Source organism: Crinia signifera, chromosome 2 (genome assembly GCF_055691185.1).
Source record: "Crinia signifera chromosome 2, ASM5569118v1, whole genome shotgun sequence".
Classification (NCBI taxonomy): Eukaryota; Metazoa; Chordata; class Amphibia; order Anura; family Myobatrachidae; genus Crinia; species Crinia signifera.
Window position 1 is genome coordinate 204478720 of NC_139218.1, and position 19894 is coordinate 204498613.

General features: G+C 44.3%; 1 protein-coding gene across 3 annotated transcripts in view; it reads right to left on the reverse strand.

Annotated features, from left to right (window-relative positions):
• Window positions 1–4187: 4187 nt before the first annotated feature.
• MANEAL (mannosidase endo-alpha like) overlaps window positions 4188–19894 on the reverse strand; it is a 57199-nt gene continuing 41492 nt past the window's right edge. For all 3 annotated transcript variants that reach the window (XM_083173590.1, XM_083173588.1, XM_083173587.1), the window contains exons 3-5: window positions 19149–19258; window positions 17513–17589; window positions 4188–5298 (exon numbers count right to left, since the gene is read on the reverse strand). In XM_083173590.1, the coding sequence (XP_083029716.1) occupies window positions 4662–5298; window positions 17513–17589; window positions 19149–19258 (824 nt within the window). In that variant the 3' untranslated portion in view covers window positions 4188–4661. The remainder of the gene's footprint in view (window positions 5299–17512; window positions 17590–19148; window positions 19259–19894) is intronic.

The window sequence follows — 19894 nt, forward strand, 5'->3', positions numbered from 1 at the left end:
CCGGGCTTCCTAACTCAGCCTCCTCTCCTCCGTTGAAGCCGCAGCATGTGAGGCAAGAATGGTGTAGCCGCATCTTACTTTGACTTCGTCCGTCTCCTACTAGCGCTGCGGCGGGAAGCGCTGATGACTTCAAAAAGACTTGCCGGACGCTGATTGGCTGAATTCAGCCAATCAGCGTCCGGCAAGTCTTTTCGAAGTCATCAGCGCTTCCTGCAGCCGCGCTAGTAGGAGATGGATGGAGTCAAAGTAACATGCCGCTACAGCATCTACACCTGTCACCGGACCTCACAGCGCCCCTCACCTCCAGCGCCCGGTGCGCGTGACCCCCCAGCCCCCCCCCTAGTTACGGCCCTGAGTAATGTATATTGACTTTACCGTATTTTCTTGACGACGGTCAGGAGCCTCCTTCAATGTCACTGCGGTCGGAACCGGGAGGGTCTTACGCTTTGACAGACGTGACAGTGATACATCTGCAGTGGGAGGGTTTTCCCATTTTTCTCTTGATTCTGCTGAAAATGAGTACAACAGTTTAATGCGCCTGGACAATTGAAATTTTTTGTCTGGCGTTTTTTACACAGCTACTAAAGGTTTGTCCAACTCTAAGGAGTCCGGGAACGTAACCTGACATAGGTGCAGGAGTATCCTCCTCTACCAAATTTAGTGTGGTTCTAACAGCCTGAATGAGGCCTTCCACCCCCTGAGGGTCCTGATGTCTGGTTTGTCCAATGCAGGCATTTCTGCCTCATCATTGGAGTCGTCCCATGATCCCTGTAGGAGACAAATGGGGGACCTAACCCGTTTGTGAATGGCCGTAGAATTCTGACTCAGGGCAGGCCCTGCTACTGAGCTAGACAGAGAATCAACGGCTTACGGTAGGAAAATAAAATAGTGTGCCTGAAGCATTGCGAGTGAAGCGAGCGTTGAGAGGGGCTGCGGTTGGCTTCAAACAGTGTCCATGTCGACTGTGTCGACATTCGGGTAAAAAAAAGTAAAAAAAAACCCTGTTGACCTCGCGGCCTGTCGACACAACCCATGTTGACCTAAAACCATGTTGACCTTGTCCCCTGTCGACCCAACGGTGTCGACCTAATGACTGTCGACCTTAGTGTGGTCGATAAAACGATCCACACCCGAACCATCAGACTGAATGAGACTTCTCGCTCAGCTAGGCTCTGTATTGGCCATCTTAGCAAATTGTGTTTGAAACAATCCGCTATCTCTGCGTGAAGCAGATAAATCTGTAGCCACATTTGCTAGCACAGATTGGAACAATTCTCCAGCTGCCTCATGTTGAGGAGCCTTCCTGTTGCTGGTCCACAGCATAGCAAGCCTCACACAGGGAAACACCCTTACTATGCTGGGTGTATTGTTCCTTGCATTGTTTGCAAAATAATAATTTTTGAGCATCCTTAGAGGCGGTAGCCTTGCCTGCCATTCTGGTAATGAAGGGTTAGTGACAAAACAGCAATCACACTCAGGCACACAGATGAATAACCCCATGCCCCCAGAGAAGACCGGAGCCTGGGCTAAGATAGGGAGGGAGAAGAGCCTTAACCCCCCTTACTGTGTGCTCAAAACCTTCACAGTACGTACAGACCTTTCCCCTGCAGTATGTAAAGGAGCGCTGGGCATCAGTTAGATGCAGCTGTAGGTGTGGTAACTGTGCCTTTAGAAGGGAGCAGCGCGGCATTGTAATGGTGCCGTCGGGACGTAATGGCGCCTGTAGAAGGTTAAAGGTAGAAGGGTGCTAAGCCCGCCCACTCCACTGGCACGCAAACGTATAAGAGCTGAGCGCTGTTATACAGCCTCCGCTCTGAAGATGTGTCCCCCTCTGACAGCGCACTGCTAACAGCGGCTGTCAGAGTATGCTGCTTGATGAGACCAGTGCGCAGCTGGGTCTCAGGCCACCTTGGAGCGTACGCACCTCTTACCTACAGCCGTCAGCGATGCTGCTCCTGGAGTTGTGGCCTGGCCGTGGACCCGTAACGCTAACTGCGTGTAGTTGCGGCAGGTCCCCAGTGGCCAGGTGCGATGAAGGAGCACTGTGGGCAATCGCAAACAGCTCCCCTCCAGGGTCCCACGGAGTAGGCAGACCCTGCTGAGAGGTCTGCCTACAAAAATGAAAAAGTTACAATTAAAAAGAACCTGAGGAGAAGAGGCCCAGGGAACCTACTCCTCCGGGCACTTTTTCTAAGACTGGGGTCTGGGTGGGGATAGAGGAGGGAGGAGCCTGCTACAGTAAAAGTTTCTTTAAGTGCCACTCCTCCAGTACACCTACTCTATCCCCATATGTGATGACTGCAGTGGCTCCTGCTGCATGTAGGTGAAAATGTATTTACCTCCGAGTATTTAGCTTTAGCAGTTGGAATCCCGGATTGAATATTCCCCTTATTCTTCTAGTTATACAGATCTAAAATGTTATCACAATTTTATTCATTTTTATTGACTGCATTCATACACTGAACATAAAATCAACTTTGATATAAATATGTAACTAAACTCATTGTAACGTTCACTTTTAGGTGAGATAAAAACCATATACATATCTTCAGAACAACGACGTGCTGTTCTGCACTAACAAAAAGCCACTCTAGAAAAACTCAAAGTATATATGAATGTATCTGGAATAATGAGGAATTGTTTAATTCAGAGCACTTAGAACGTCCCATGCATTCAACACCACCCAGAATGCAGCTAATGGTAGCCACAGCTTATATGGTGGCTGATGAGCCCACAGAAGCGGTGACTACTTTTCTAAATGCGGACAGATTAGAGTTGAGGACTTCCACAGACTATTTGTCACTGGCCCCCATCTTTCACACCGGTGAGGCGGGACCTGCACCTCTATAGCAAGGAATCCGGTACCATTACTAAGGCAGAAGTAAACACCATGGTCGCTCAGCAGTATGCAACTGATGCAGGTTGCAAACGACCATCTCAGGCATTGTAACCGGATAAATAAGGCCCCATTCTTACTGTGTAACGTCTGATCATCTGGGGCATATAATACAGAGATGGGAGCAGCATTTTCACATGCATTAGAAACTCTACATTTTCATTTTGATTAAAAAATATCTTTGGTTGTATCTGATAACAGTTATATAGATCCTCGCCCATTGTCCTCTTTACCCAGAAATCACAGTTTCCTTCATACCCAAATTTCCCCATACCAGAAGCATGAGCTGGCAGAGAAAGCACAGAAAGTGTCCGCCTAAGGGTTGCACGTATAGTGGAAGCTGCCCAAGCCGTATTTACTACCTTATGCTAATGGCAGTGGTAACCAGTTATACATTGCTTGTATATCAGCTGCAGCAGTAGCCATCCTTGGTGCCAGCACTTGCAGCAGCCTCATGCTCGGTATAAGAAATCTGTCAGACTCTGGCTTCTCTTCACTGGATGCCAGAATCATACTAAGTTTTAGATATAAACCAGTAACACTGCCATGGCACTCCCAATGGTAAGGGCAGTTCCGTGCACTCACACCTGCACTGACAGGGGTGTCAGAATATTTATTTGGCTGGATAGCTGCCCCCTTACCCCCCAACTCTAATTCCGATGTCCATGCGCACCAGCACTGCCACTGCACTCTCTCTCTCTCTCTCCCTATACAACACTGACAGTGACAGCTGGATGCAGTCACTGTTAGTGCTGAATCTGCTGCTTGTGCCCAGTGCCAAATCACATTGGCTTCAGTGACAGGGGTGTCTCCGCCCCCTGCCCTCCACCTGCTTCCAGATATTTGTAATGGGCATCAATTTAAACACCATAGATATAGTCCAATGTGTGAATGAGTGAATAAATATAAAATTCTTCTAGCTGTCCTACAAAATACATGAATTAAACTACGCTACACTAGGTCATAGCAAAAATTATGAATTTGATGTAGTCATCATGGGTTTAAAAACGTATAAAGCCGTAGTAAGGAATAATATTTTTCTCTGAATATCTATTGTTTGCCTAATAAACCGGCAATATGCCAAAGAGTCAAACAGTTGTAAACGTTAAAGGCATTCATTACATTACAACAACTTATATGGGTAAACCTTCCTCATAAATTGGCCACCTGCTCAGACACAGTGCTCCAGGTGATGTGGTCCATATAATGGTTGTATAAAGAGTTCCTGCATTTGGACTAAAAGTGTTCATACAATACAACATGATCCTGTCACAAAGGGACTAACAAGGTATCAAGGTTTAATTTGTGTTTTCAAATTTTATTGTTCATGACTCATCTCTCATCTTTGCTGGAGTGGATTAAGAGACATTCATAAGAGTGTCTTGTGGACATACAGTTTTATCTTCTGTTCTATATTTTAGGCTGTTTTCATAGATCTCCTTTTGACGACGTTACACAACAATCCCTTGTTCCTGTTTTCACTCTGGGAAATTACCCATGAAAACTATTTCACTTAAACATTGTTTACTCTTACGAAGAGTTCAGCTGCTATTCACTCCCAAACAAGTGTCAACAAGAGCATCCACATGCATAAACTGAATCTTCAATGAGAAGATTAGCAAAACAGCATCATTAGCTGATACTGGCACAAGCTTAGGCACGTCTTTGGTACTCCATTTGTCAGCATCTTCTCTTGAGTCTGTACTGATTCAGCCAGAATAGAGGATTTATTTCTTTCCAGTTAGGCATGTACCAAGCTCTGAGCTCACATCAGCCATTGTTCTTTCTCCTTGTTAAAATGTTCTGCCCACTTCCTGGTAAGAACAAGGTAAAGGTCAGGCTGGTGTGGTAAATAGTCTAGATAGAGGCGAGTGGCTGTTTTCTTTGGAGTAGCCTTCTCAATTTGGGTCCCTTCATGCCACTCATTAAATGATGTGATGGAAACTATTTCTGGCCGTACAGTCAGAGCAGCCTGAAGAGCTGTCTCATAGTACTTTCCATTGACTCTATTCCTGGTATTGTGGTTGTTCCATGGTCGGATGCTGGTGTCTATGTAACCAGGTCCTACACTTGGAATAAACATGAGGTTGTTGGTGTCGCAAAAGCTTTTGATGGTTTTCCAGTTCTGGTGGGAAGAACCAAAGGAGAAGCCATTTGAGGCGAAGTATGTGTAAATTCCATCATAGCCAGCTGTAAGGATGTCATGCTTATGGCCCTCTTCTACCAAAAGGCCAATGAAGACCGCATCATAAGGAGTGTTACGGATAGAATGAGAGCCAGTCACTGTCAGCAGGTTTGCCCAGGACTCAGGTGGTGTCAGGTACGAATCATAAATGTAGAAGAGTGGAAGGCTTTTGCTGGTGCTTGTCCTATATCTGTAGAAAGCTGCATGGGAACCAAAACTGAAAAGAGTAAAAAAACTGTTAGAAATAAATGAATGAGAATATAAATAATGCTACAAGACTTTCAGTGATGAGACAATAACAGTATGTATTATTGTAAAGTTACCTACATAATAGTGATTCTGAAGCTTGTCTTGCATGCTGAGCAATAGGATAACTGTCGGTATGTATATGTTAGTTGGGCGCCCACTAAGCTATTTGCTTAGTTTTGCACGTCCGCATGTGGCTTTGGGCTCGGTGGCTCGCCACACTGTATAAAATCAACTCCATCCCGACATGGATAGTGGGGGTATGAGTGTACTTACTATAGTGGGCGCCCAACTAACATATAAGTACCTAACTGTCTAACCTTCTTATGTGCTCATGTGTAATTGGCCACACTGGATGAGACCTAGCCATTTGGTGCTCTGGATGGGTGGCAGATAAACTAACGGATCAGTGGAAATTGCCTATTATGCACTGTGAGGACTTCATCCTAAATAGGATTACACCATTGTCATCAAACTTTCCTCCCAGCACTTTGAAATTAAGTCAAATTCACTCTATTACTTTTCTATATTATTATTATTACTTTTTTTTATACTGTAGTCTAACTTGTTTTTGGAATTTGTTTGTGTTTTATATTTTCTTATCCTTTTGATACCATTACGATCTTTCACATTTTAATATAATATTAATTATCCCAATAAAAATATTGATATCATACTTTGATTGTGAGTTATATTGGTCACTCATTAGTCACGACCCTGCTCTACTTTTCCTGTTCCTTTTGTGAAACTTACGGATCATACAAGGTATTAAGGGCACACACAAGCTGTTATACCCAATACCACTGTATTTCTGAGCATGTCCAGTAATATTCTGAGCAAAGGCGGATTGGTACTTGTTTCCTATCTGGGCGCCCAGGTTTTCTACGTACGGCACCGTAATGAAATCGGATCGCATCGGATTCGGTACTCGATGATGTACGATGGCATACGATGCTATCCGATCCGATTTCATGCATCAACCAGATTTTTACATTGGAATCAATGTTAAATGGTCCCTGAGACCCGATTTTACATTGATTTCAATGTAATAACCCCGCAAACCCACGATTTGTATAGGAAACCCCCCCTGATGGTTTAAAATGCGCCTCCATTGTTAACGCCACCCCAGTATTGACATCAACCCGAAGCGTGGCGAGCGGTGGCGGTACGCGTCCTCCGACTTTTTCATACCCCCACTATCCACGTCGGCGTGGAGTTGAGAATAGAAAGTGTGGCGAGCACAGCGAGCCACCGAGCCCGAAGCGTGGCGAGCGGACGCGGATACCTGTGAAGCCCGCGAGGGGACACGGATACCTGTGAAGTATCCGCGTCCGCTCGCCACGCTTCGGGCTCGGTGGCTCGCTGCGCTCGCCACACTTTCTATTCTCAACTCCACGCCGACGTGGATAGTGGGGGTATGAAAAAGTCGGAGGACGCGTACCGCCGCCCCTCGCGGGGCTCGCTGCGCTCGCCACGCTTCGGGTTGACGTCAATACTGTGTTTCTGTGCAGATGTGACAAGGGGAGGGCTTTGAAGGGTAAATAAATACAGTAGTGTTACAGATGGGCCATCCTATGGGCCAACCATAAAAGCGGGAACGAAATCGGATCGCATCGCATCGTTCAATATCGTGTATGTACATTTGTGGTATCCGATGCGATGCGATCCGATTTTTATACGGAGAATAGCATGGTGCGCAATTAACGTAGCGGGCGCCCAGATAGGAAACAAGTACCGGCGGATTTTTCCACAAGGCAACCTAGGCGCCTCCCTAGGACCCAGCAAGTCCCAAGGGGCCTCGTCAAGATATCTTGGTCATCCCAAACGTTCCCAGAGGAGCATTTAGTGACTATTGTGTGATATTATGACCCACCATAGTATTATTAAAGTTATTTTTAACCCCTTCCTGACACAGCCAGTTTTTGCCTTCCTGACAGAGCCCTTTTTTTCAAATCTGACATGTATCACTTAAGTGGGGATAACTTTTTTTTGCTTTTACTTATCCCAGTGATTTTTAGATTGTTTTCTCGTGACACATTGTACTTCAAATTAGTGGTAAATTTGGGTCGATACAGTCTGTGTTTTTTTGTGAAAAATACCAAAATGTCGTAAAAAAATGGAAAATTTAGCAATTTGCAAAATGTTAAATTTTCTGCTTGTGAGACAAATAATCATACCACTCAAAATAGTTAATAACTAACATAGACCATATGTCTACTTTATGTTTCCATCATTATTTCAACTTCCTTTTAATTTTTTTGGACACTAGGAGGCTTACAATATGAATAGCAAATTCTCAAATTTTCAAGAAAATTTCAAACACTGATTTTTTTAGGGACCAGTTCAGTTCTGATGTGACTTTGAGGGACTTGTATGCGAGACACCCCCATAAATGATGCCATTTCAAAAACTGCACCCCTCACAGTATTCAAAACAGCATTTTGGAAGTTTGTTAACCCTTTAGGTGTTTCACAGGAATTAAAACAAAGTGTAGGTGAAATTTCAAAATTTCATTTTTTTTGCAGATTTGCAATTTTAATACATTTTTCTAAGGAACACAGTAGATTTTACTAGAGAAATGTGACTAAAAATTGATTCCCCCAATTCTTTTGTTTTCATAAATATCCTATATGTGGCCCTAGTGTGCACGTTGACCAAACCACAGGCTTCATAATAGAAGGAGCACCTACTTGATTTTGGAGCCTCCTTTTTATGAGATTATTTTTTAGGCACCATGTAGGATTCTAGGCACCATAAGATGCTAAAAGTTAGGAACCCCCCCACAAGTGACCCCATTTTGCAAACTACACCCCTCAGGGAATTCATCTAGGGGTATGGTGTACATTTCAAACCCCCAGGGGTTTCACCAATTGTGGTACAACTGGGCAGTGAAAATGAAAAATTAAATTTTTTACACAAAAATGCAGTTCTGGCTCAAAATTTTTCATTTTCAGAAGGTATGAAGGAGAAAAAGCACCCCAAAATCTGTGCCCCAATTTCTCCCGAGTACGGCAATGCCTCACATGTGACCAAAAAATACCATTTGGGTGCATGGCAGGACTCAGAAGGGAAGGAGTGATTTTTGGATTTTGCAGCTCAGATTCTGGTGGAATGTTGGTGGGTGCTATGTCGCATTAGCAAGACCCCCCAAGCACCAATACAGTGGAACCCCCCCCACAAGTGACCCCATTTTGCAAACTACACCCCTCAGGGAATTCATCTAGGGGTATAGTGTACATTTCAAACCCCCAGGGGTTTCACCAATTTTGATACAACTGGGCAGTGAAAATGAAAAATTAAATTTTTTACACAAAAATGCAGTTCTGGCTCAAAATTTTTCATTTTCACAAGGAATGATGGAGAAAAAGCACCCCAAAATCTGTGCCCCAATTTCTCCCGAGTACGGCAATGCCTCACATGTGACCAAAAAATACCATTTGGGTGCATGGCAGGACTCAGAACGGAAGGAGTGATTTTTGGATTTTGCAGCTCAGATTCTGGTGGAATGTTGGTGGGTGCTATGTCGCATTAGCAAGACCCCCCAAGCACCAATACAGTGGAACCCCCCCACAAGTGACCCCATTTTGAAAACTACACCCCTCAGGGAATTCATCTAGGGGTATAGTGTACATTTCAAACCCCCAGGGGTTTCACCAATTTTGATACAACTGGGCTGTGCAAATGAAAAATTACATTTTTTACACAAAAATGCAGTTCTGGCTCAAAATTTTTCATTTTCACAAGGAATGATGGAGACAAAGCACCCCAAAATCTGTGCCCCAATTTCTCCCGAGTACGGCAATGCCTCACATGTGACCAAAAAATACCATTTGGGTGCATGGCAGGACTCAGAAGGGAAGGAGTGATTTTTGGATTTTGCAGCTCAGATTCTGGTGGAATGTTGGTGGGTGCTATGTCGCATTAGCAAGACCCCCCAAGCACCAATACAGTGGAACCCCCCCACAAGTGACCCCATTTTGCAAACTACACCCCTCAGGGAATTCATCTAGGGGTATAGTGTATATTTCAAACCCCCAGGGGTTTCACCAATTTTGATACAACTGGGCAGTGAAAATGAAAAATTACATTTTTTACACAAAAATGCAGTTCTGGCTCAAAATTTTTCATTTTCACAAGGAATGATGGAGACAAAGCACCCCAAAATCTGTGCCCCAATTTCTCCCGAGTACGGCAATGCCTCACATGTGACCAAAAAATACCATTTGGGTGCATGGCAGGACTCAGAAGGGAAGGAGTGATTTTTGGATTTTGCAGCTCAGATTCTGGTGGAATGTTGGTGGGTGCTATGTCGCATTAGCAAGACCCCCCAAGCACCAATACAGTGGAACCCCCCCACAAGTGACCCCATTTTGCAAACTACACCCCTCAGGGAATTCATCTAGGGGTATAGTGTACATTTCAAACCCCCAGGGGTTTCACCAATTTTGATACAACTGGGCAGTGAAAATGAAAAATTACATTTTTTACACAAAAATGCAGTTCTGGCTCAAAATTTTTCATTTTCACAAGGAATGATGGAGACAAAGCACCCCAAAATCTGTGCCCCAATTTCTCCCGAGTACGGCAATGCCTCACATGTGACCAAAAAATACCAGTTGGGTGCATGGCAGGACTCAGAAGGGAAGGAGTGATTTTTGGATTTTGCAGCTCAGATTCTGGTGGAATGTTGGTGGGTGCTATGTCGCATTAGCAAGACCCCCCAAGCACCAATACAGTGGAACCCCCCCACAAGTGACCCCATTTTGCAAACTACACCCCTCAGGGAATTCATCTAGGGGTATAGTGTACATTTCAAACCCCCAGGGGTTTCACCAATTTTGATACAACTGGGCAGTGAAAATGAAAAATTACATTTTTTACACAAAAATGCAGTTCTGGCTCAAAATTTTTCATTTTCACAAGGAATGATGGAGACAAAGCACCCCAAAATCTGTGCCTCAATTTCTCCCGAGTACGGCAATGCCTCACATGTGACCAAAAAATACCATTTGGGTGCATGGCAGGACTCAGAAGGGAAGGAGTGATTTTTGGATTTTGCAGCTCAGATTCTGGTGGAATGTTGGTGGGTGCTATGTCGCATTAGCAAGACCCCCCAAGCACCAATACAGTGGAACCCCCCCACAAGTGACCCCATTTTGCAAACTACACCCCTCAGGGAATTCATCTAGGGGTATAGTGTACATTTCAAACCCCCAGGGGTTTCACCAATTTTGATACAACTGGGCTGTGCAAATGAAAAATTAATTTTTTTTACACAAAAATGCAGTTCTGGCTCAAAATTTTTCATTTTCAGAAGGTATGAAGGAGAAAAAGCACCCCAAAATCTGTGCCCCAATTTCTCCCGAGTACGGCAATGCCTCATGTGTGACCAAAAAGTGGCAGGACTCAGAAGGGAAGGAGTGATATTTGGATTTTGCAGCACAGATTCTGGTGGAATGTTGGTGGGTGCTATGTCGCATTAGCAAGACCCCCAAAGCACCAATACAGTGGAACCCCCCCACAAGTGACCCCATTTTGCAAACTACACCCCTCAGGGAATTCATCTAGGGGTATAGTGTACATTTCAAACCCCCAGGGGTTTCACCAATTGTGGTACAACTGGGCAGTGAAAATGAAAAATTAAATTTTTTACACAAAAAATGCAGTTCTGGCTCAAAATTTTTCATTTTCCCAAGGAAGGAAGGAGACAAAGCACCCCAAAATCTGTGCCCCAATTTCTACCGAGTACGGCAATGCCTCATGTGTGACCAAAAAGTGGCAGGACTCAGAAGGGAAGGAGTGATATTTGGATTTTGCAGCACAGATTCTGGTGGAATGTTGGTGGGTGCTATGTCGCATTAGCAAGACCCCCAAAGCACCAATACAGTGGAACCCCCCCACAAGTGACCCCATTTTGCAAACTACACCCCTCAGGGAATTCATCTAGGGGTATAGTGTACATTTCAAACCCCCAGGGGTTTCACCAATTTTGATACAACTGGGCAGTGAAAATGAAAAATTACATTTTTTTACACAAAAATGCAGTTCTGGCTCAAAATTTTTCATTTTCAGAAGGTATGAAGGAGAAAAAGCACCCCAAAATCTGTGCCCCAATTTCTCCCGAGTATGGCAATGCCTCATATGTGACCAAAAAATACCAGTTGGGTGCATGGCAGGACTCAGAAGGGAAGGAGTGATTTTTGGATTTTGCAGCTCAGATTCTGGTGGAATGAATGGTGGGTGCTATGTGGCATTAGCAAGACCCCCGAAGCACGGTGAAATGATGAACCTAATAATCCATAGATGTGTGGTATATTTTAAAACACTCCTTTATACATAGGCCGGGTTTGTCGGGGCAAGTTTCACAGTGGAAAATAGTTTCCTTTCTTATTCCCTTTTTATAGCAAACTTTGCACCTTTTTTGTGTCCTGCCCTTTCTTGCAGTGGAGGGGATTTCGTTCGGAAAATGCTGCCCTGGTACAATACGGGGGCCAGTACTAGAAGTACTGGGGCCCTCTGCCTGCTGGTTCCCAAATATTAGGCCCTTTATGACTTCCTCTTGAAAGTGCATAAATGTCCCCCTCTGGCTGGTAGAACGGAATAGCACGTAAGCGTTATACAGTGCCATCTGGATGATATACACGGCCAGCTTCTTGTACCAGATTTTTGTTTTCCGCAGGGCACTGTACGGCTTCAGTACCTGATCTGAAAGATCCACTCCGCCCATGTACCTATTGTAATCCAGGATACAATTAGGTTTTGAGGTGTGGGTACTGGTACCTCGTACAGGGACGGAGGTGGTACTGTCTCCGTGAATTGTTGTCAGTATAAGGACATCCCTCTTGTCCTTATATTTGACCAACAACATATTTTCGGTGCATATTCCCCTGCTTTCACCCCTTCTCATTACTTGGGCAATGTGCGTTTTTGGGAGGCCTCTTTGGTTCTTGCGCACAGTACCGCAAGCTGCTGTACCTCTTGAACCAAGGGCCTTAAACAGGGGGATGCTAGTGTAAAAGTTATCCACATAGAGGTGATAACCTTTATCCAGGAAGGGGTGCACTAAATCCCAGACAATTTTTCCACTAACACCTACGAGGGAGGGGGGGCATTCTGGCGGTTCAATTCTTGAATCCTTCCCTTCATATACCCTAAACATGTGGGTGTACCCTGAGGTGCTTTCACACAGCTTATACATTTTTATGCCATACCTTGCCCTCTTACTGGGAAGGTACTGGCGGAATTTAACCCTTCCTTTAAAATGTATAAGGGACTCGTCGATACAAATAAATTTTTCAGGGATGTACATCTCTGCAAATTTGGCACTGAAATGATCAATGACCGGCCTGACTTTGACTAGCCGGTCAAAGGTGGGATCATCTCTGGGTGGGCACTGTGCATTATCGTTGTAATGCAAAAATGTAAGGATCATCTCAAAACGAGCCCGAGTCATGGCCATACGGTAAAATGGGGTGCTGTACAGAACATCTGTACTCCAATATTGCCTAATTTCTGGCTTTTTTACTATGCCCATATGAAACACCAGACCCCAAAACGTCATCATCTCTACTGCATCTACAGGGGTCCACCTAGCAAATGATGACGTGGGGTTTTGAGCAATAAACTGCTGGGCATATAAATTAGTTTGGTCCACCATTAAATTTATAAAATCATCAGAGAAAAATAATTTGAAAAAGTCAATTTCTCTGAGACCTGTGGAATCAAATTGGATTCCTGGCATGGCCAAAAACTCAGGAACCTGGGGCTCAAAATTGTCTGGTGGTGGGGTCCATACGAGATCAATTATTGGGGGGGGGGTCTCAGCTGCTCTACGGGGGCGTCTTTGAGGGGGTCCCTCATCACCAGAGGAGGAAGAGGAGCTTAAGACGAATCCTTCAAATTCCCCGCTTGCCTCACTGGCTGTGTCAGAGTCAGAGGCAAGCATGGCATATGCCTCCTCCACTGAATACATTCTTCTGGATGACTGGAATGACATTTGGGATGACATTTGGGATGCCATTTTTATTTTTGTGTTACTGGTAGTGAAATGTTTCAACACGTGTATAGTGTAGGGGGGGGTACAAACTTTATTTCAACCCGGGGGGTATGTAGTGTGTATGTAGTGCAGAAAAAAAAAAATACTTTATACAGGAATTTGATCCCAATAAAAAAAAAAAAAAATTGAAGGGGTTAAAAAAAAAAAAAAAAAAAAGGTCCTGCGCCAAAAATTGAGCACAGATGTTGGTCAGTAACGTCCGTCACTGAACAGCGCTCAAAGGCAACAGGAATTTGATAAAAAAAAAAAAAAAATAGATCAACCCTGTGCCGAAAAAGCTGATCAGTGATGTACGTCACTGATCAGCGCACAGTGGCCACAGGACACCCACAAAATCACAGTGTGTGTAAAAAAAAAATAAAAAAAAGACCCCACAGCACCCTCAAAAAAAAAAAAAGGTGATCAGTGATGCGACACTGATTACCAGTGAGGGGCAGCAGGTGCACAACCTTTGGTGCAACTGACAGTGCAACTGGCAGCAACTGACAGGTATATATATATAAAAAAAAAAAACCTCTGCACCCCCAAAAAGTTGCTGATCACCTCAGATATAGTGATCAGCACAAAAGGCGGGGGCAGCAGACACAAAATATAGCACTCTCTATCACTCTCTGTCACTATCTCTCTCTATCTCTCTATCTCTCACTATCTATCACTCTATGACACTGCAGCAGCAGCACTGACAGTTATATATATGAAAAATAACCCCTGCACCCCCAAAAAGTTGCTGGGGGTGCACAAAAGGGGGGCAGCAGACACAAAATATAGCAGTCTCTATCACTCTCTGTCACTATCTCTCTCTATCTCTCACTCTATGACACTGCAGCAGCAGCACTGACAGGTATATATATATAAAAAAAAAACCTGCGCCCCCAAAAAGTTGCTGATCAGTTAATTTATACTGATCAGCACAAAAGGGGGGGCAACAGTCAGTTATATAAAAAATATATAGCACAATCTGTCACTATCTCTCTATCTCTCTCTATCTCTCTCTATCTCTCTATAACTCTATCACACTGCACAGTGACGTGCGGTGAAGTGAGAGACTGGTGAGGCTCTGTGGACCCAATTTTGATATGGGTACAAGTCCCGCCCGCCAAAGCACGAAACAGTATCACCGCTACCGCCGCCAATGCTCAATTGTGAGAGCTTTGATGACTATCCCCTAAGTATGTAAAATACAGGGTATATATTATATAGAAGCAGTGATGAAATGGACTGCTTCTACAGTTTATATACACAGTATTTTATATACAGATGGTGTGATAGACCATAGTAAATGGGCCCCCTAATCTGTGAGTGATGGCTGCATGAAGGATTCAGGAAAAACTTTCCAGATACTGCAGCTCCCTCTGGAACCCATTCCCTCGGCCCCAACACACAGACCTCAGATCACAGCACAGCCCATATCAATCATTATATACAGTACTGTATGGCTGAATGATCCTGGAAACGCTGCTGAGCTGAGGTTGAATAGATAAGGGACAGGGTAGGGGCTGACCTTGACCTGTTTAGTGCACTGGATGCAGGGAGAAATCACGGACAGTGACAGACTGTGCTGCTTATCAGTCTGAACGGAGCTGAAGTGTTAATGAGATACCGGGCAGCAGGACACAGACTCACACACTTGAAATGCTGTGCTTGCTAGAGCTGAGGCTGGCTGGACAGACACAGATAGAAAGGGGAGAAAGCCAGTGAAGGGAGAGAGGAGGAGCAGACGGGGCAGAGTGGATCTTATTGGCCGGGCCTCGGGAGAGCTCTCCTACCTCTGCGAAGTTCTGCTGCTGGCTCAGTCACTTCTGTTTGTCTAGCTTACCCAGCAGTGATTTGGAGGGATTGATGCAGATTCCTGGAGTCCGACATTCGGCACACACACAGTGGCAGCACATGGTATGGAGCTGTATTATGGGAGGTGATCTCCTAAACCCGCCCCTGCACTCAACCCTGACAGCGGATACAGGCTGTCAGTGTGTGACAGCCTGATCCGCTGTCCTATTAGATCTGTTACAGTGACAGGGGTGTGCCTTGTATATGGACTGAAGGCACGTCCCTGTCACTGATGCAGATGTCTAGGTGCCGCTTCCCCATTGTTTTTCAATGGGCTTTGCAGCCTCTTTCTCTGCCCGTGATTAGCCCCGCCCCCCGCTGCTGCTGATAGTTAGCAATTAGCCGGAGGCACAGCTCCTGCAGCCTTTAAGACTCACAACAGTGTCCCAACTCATCATTTATATAAAAAAAATACAAATAAGATATTTATCATACTGTCTATGTGTTAGAAATATCTTTGTATTTTTGTTAATCAATTATGACAGGTGAAGCACTGCCTCCCCTGCCTCCCCTGACTGCACGTCCCTGACACTGCAGCAGCACAAAATATAGCACTCTCTGTCCCTAGCCCTCTCTATCTCTCTCTATCTCTCTCTATCTCTCTATCTATAACTCGATGATACTGCAGCAGCACAACACAGCACAACACAGCACAGGAAGTCACAAGAAGTAGCAAGATCCAGGCAGTGATCAGGTAAGTATTTGGCAAGGTTCAGGTCAGTATACTGCGGCAGCTAGGCACGGTGACCGCACTGCACGCAATTCCAGACCGGAATGGCGTCTGCAGTGCAGTCACCGTTAGTTTAAACCCCCCTCCATGGCTGTGATTGGTCTGTCGGTCCGACGAACCAATCACGGCCTTTGGGGGCGGGCGGGGTGAGGTGGGGTGACACCAGTGTCACCCTTACACCCCGCGGTGATTGGTGCTGTACTTTACAGCACCAATCACCTCCGATCCCTGTGTCACCGGCGAACGTTATTCGCCGGTGACACAGAAAACGCTGTGAATGGCTGTTCACACTGAACAGCCAATCACATCGATCGCCGACGGGGGGGCGGCATCGCAGCCCCCCCTGGGCATGCAGGGACATGTCTGCATCGTTCCTCTGTCCCCGCGTCTATAGACGCGGGGACAGTTTCAAGTCATGACGTATATATACGTCATGTGTCGGGAAGTACATCCCGGCCATGACGTATATATACGTCAAATGTCGGGAAGGGGTTAAGATAAAAAATATCTGAGAACACAAAATGGTTTCGTCTAGTCTACAATATGGGTGCAGTCAGTTTTATTTAATTGTATTAAGCCAACTTCCCAAAGACCTAGGTCACGCAGCTGAGCATTTATCAGTACACAGTGCGTGTGCAAAGATACTTTAGCAATCAGCAGCAAAAATACAGTGCTATGGATTGTTTGAGCAAGGAGGGCCCCAAGACGATATCTTGCTTAGGGCCCCATGAGGTCTATATCCGCCTTTGATTCTGAGCAATGTAATCTGATCGTTATTGAGCACTACTCTCATGTTGAGACCACAATTGCCACCCTTTATTTAACTTAGTTAATATTAAGGGCGAGATATACTAAGCCTTGAAAAGTGCTAAAATGGAGAGTGATAAACCTACAACCAATCAGCTCCTACCTGACATATTTCAAACACAGCCTGTGACATGGCAGTTAGCAGCTGATTGGCTAGTGGTTTATCACTCTCTATTTTATCACTTTTCAAGCTTAGTACATCTGGCCCTAAGTATCAAAGTATATTAATTAATGACTATTGATTATTACTTATTTCCTAGGAGCATACTATTAACCCTCTTTATTGTGGCAGATATATTATTTTTAATGAAAATATCCCCTGTAACAGTAGAGCAAAATACAGCAGAGCAATTTAAACATGATAAGGATAGCCATATTGATATACAAAGAAATAAGGATCACATATGGTTGGAGGTAACATGCTTAAAAAAGGCAGACTAGATGGGCCAAGTGGTTCTTATCTGCCGTCAAATTCTATGTTTCTATATTGTGGTCTCCATTGATAATAAGGGGACTGAATTCTGCAGCTAATTAGCATTCTGCAGGAGCTTCCTCTGATATCTTATGCATAGTACATAGCCACAAACCATTAAAGAATTCCAAAACTTCCATTTCTACAAATGTTACGGTAAAATGCTTGATACATAGCCCCCTTAATATCAGGGGTAGATGGACAAGATAGTAAATTGCTTTGTAGTTATGTTATATGATTTTATACTTTTCCTACTATAATAAAACATAGATTAAAACAGATAAAGAACTTACTTGTCAATGATGTATTTAATATTATCATGCAGTGTGCGGTCATCACGCCCTTTGTATGGCTGGATGTGAAATGCCACCTGTAATATAGAAAAGCTCTAGTTTTAAAACACATATAATATATGCTGTTTGAAGTAAGATGTTGGATCAATTATTTAAATTTTACGAGAATCATCAAATTAAGAGAGATACTTTTTTGTACTGATGTTCTGATTAAATACTATTCATTTTCAACATTGTGTACCATTTCTGGTGAGCATATAAGAGCGCACTTTTATATCTCTTCTTTATATATATATATATATATATATATATATATATAGTGAACTTTGGAGGGGACCATGAAGGGACTTGTCCCTGTATTACTAAAAAGTAAGCAGGCCACAAAAAATCCCAGATAAGCAGCAGCAAGTGCTGATTTAATGGGGCTAATAGGATAGCCCCGGGGGGCCTACTACGTGTGATCAATGATTGTGTGTAATTGCATATTGGCCTAAATATTATGTCTGGTAGAGGAACTGCATTGTCACTTGCACAACTATATCTAGTTGGATAATTGTAACAGCCATCAGTTCCATTGTGATCCCAAACTGCTTAACTTAAATATCTCTCACAGGTGCAAACCAGATTGTCGTATCCAACTGCTAAATGTCCAGATCTGTGTATAATTTGGCTCACATGTGCAGTGATATATAACACACATCTAGTGCAGCTAAGAGTTACTGTCCTTTCTACTCCTGTTATGCTGCTTTCCCACTGCTGAAACGGGTCAGTACACGTTTTTTTTAAACGGCAAGAGCAATAAAGACCCTTTCCCACTGCAGCTTTTAAACGGTAAATTACCGTTTAAAAGCCGTTTTTGACACATTCACACTGCCGTTTAAAAACCCATTTAACCCATAAAAAATATGAGGGGGGGGGGATTAAAAATAAAAACAGCGTGGGGTCCCCCTGTAACTACTATGGAGCCCAGAACTTTAAGGAGCCCACCTTCCCTGTCAAAGCAACATGTATTTATTAACAGTTTCTTATATAGCGCACACATATTCCGCAGCGCTTTACAGAGAATATTTGAACATTCACATCAGTCCCTGCCCCAGTGGAGCTTACAATCTGTATTCCCTATCACATGCACACGCATTCATTCTAGGGTTAATGTTTTTGTCAGGAGCCAAATAACCTACCAGTATATTTTTGGATTGTGGAAACTGAGTACCCGGAGGAAACGGGGAGAATATACAAACTCTGCACAGTTAGGGCCGTGGTGGGAATAGACCTCAGTGCTATGAGGTAGTAATGCTAACCATTACACCATCCATACTGCACCCGGGAGAGAGGAGAGAGATGTGAGTGAGAGTCAGCGCTGGGAGTGAGTGAGACATGTATAACCAGTGTGTAAAATAAAGGTAATACTTTTGAACCTTTGCTATTGTGTATTCCTGTGCGATCTTTGGACCTTGGAAGGAAACAGGAAGCTATGCGAGAGGCATAAGTCACGCTGCGCAGCTGCATGACCCCGGGATCCTCACTATTGGCGACATGTGTTATATACATTTTTCATGATGATTTGGTACTAAGAGGCCATTACAAATGTTTGCTATGTGGCCTACAAATGTCTAGTAACGCTTCTGGATGTTACCTTTATGTTATATCTATGAGCAGCATCCAAAACCAAGGGTACCAAGTTCTCCACGGCTTCCCCGTTCTCATCTGCTGTGCCAGGTGGATACCATGATAGCACCAATACTCCTATAGTAGAGAAATCAAACCCAATGTAAATGCTACATGAGTTACAACACACAACAGTTATAATCCAAAGGCGGTTCTGTAGATAGACTGCATACATTTTTTTAGGTCCCAACATCAAACATTTTCAGTAGTCAGTGTGATTACAAACCATGCAGTTCAAAACCAGTATCAATATGGACTCTGTGCCTCACTCCCTGCACTGTGCGCTGTAGCTTCTACCAGTGGCGTAACAATGGGTGACAGGTGACCACCCAACAGTCAGGATTCCGACGGTCAGTATATTGACATCAGAAACCTGACTGTTAAATGCCCGGCAGTCGGAATCCTGATTTACAGGGGCTATTCCCCCCTCAATGGGGGTCTTCTACCCACATAGAGAGAGAATAGACCATGTGGCAAGCCCGCAACGCAGTGGGTGCTGTGAGCCCACAAGGGGCTTTGATGCGCTCGCCCCTCAGTCAGTATTCCTATGTTGGTATGCCCGTAATAATAGAGGGTGAAGGGGAGGCAACTGCTATGGGGACCCGCGGCTTGGGGGTCCAAACTAGCAATCCCTAGAAATCGTTTTCCTTTATTTAAATCACCACTGCAATGTAATGACAGGGCTGGATTTTGTAGAGCGCCACACTAGATGGT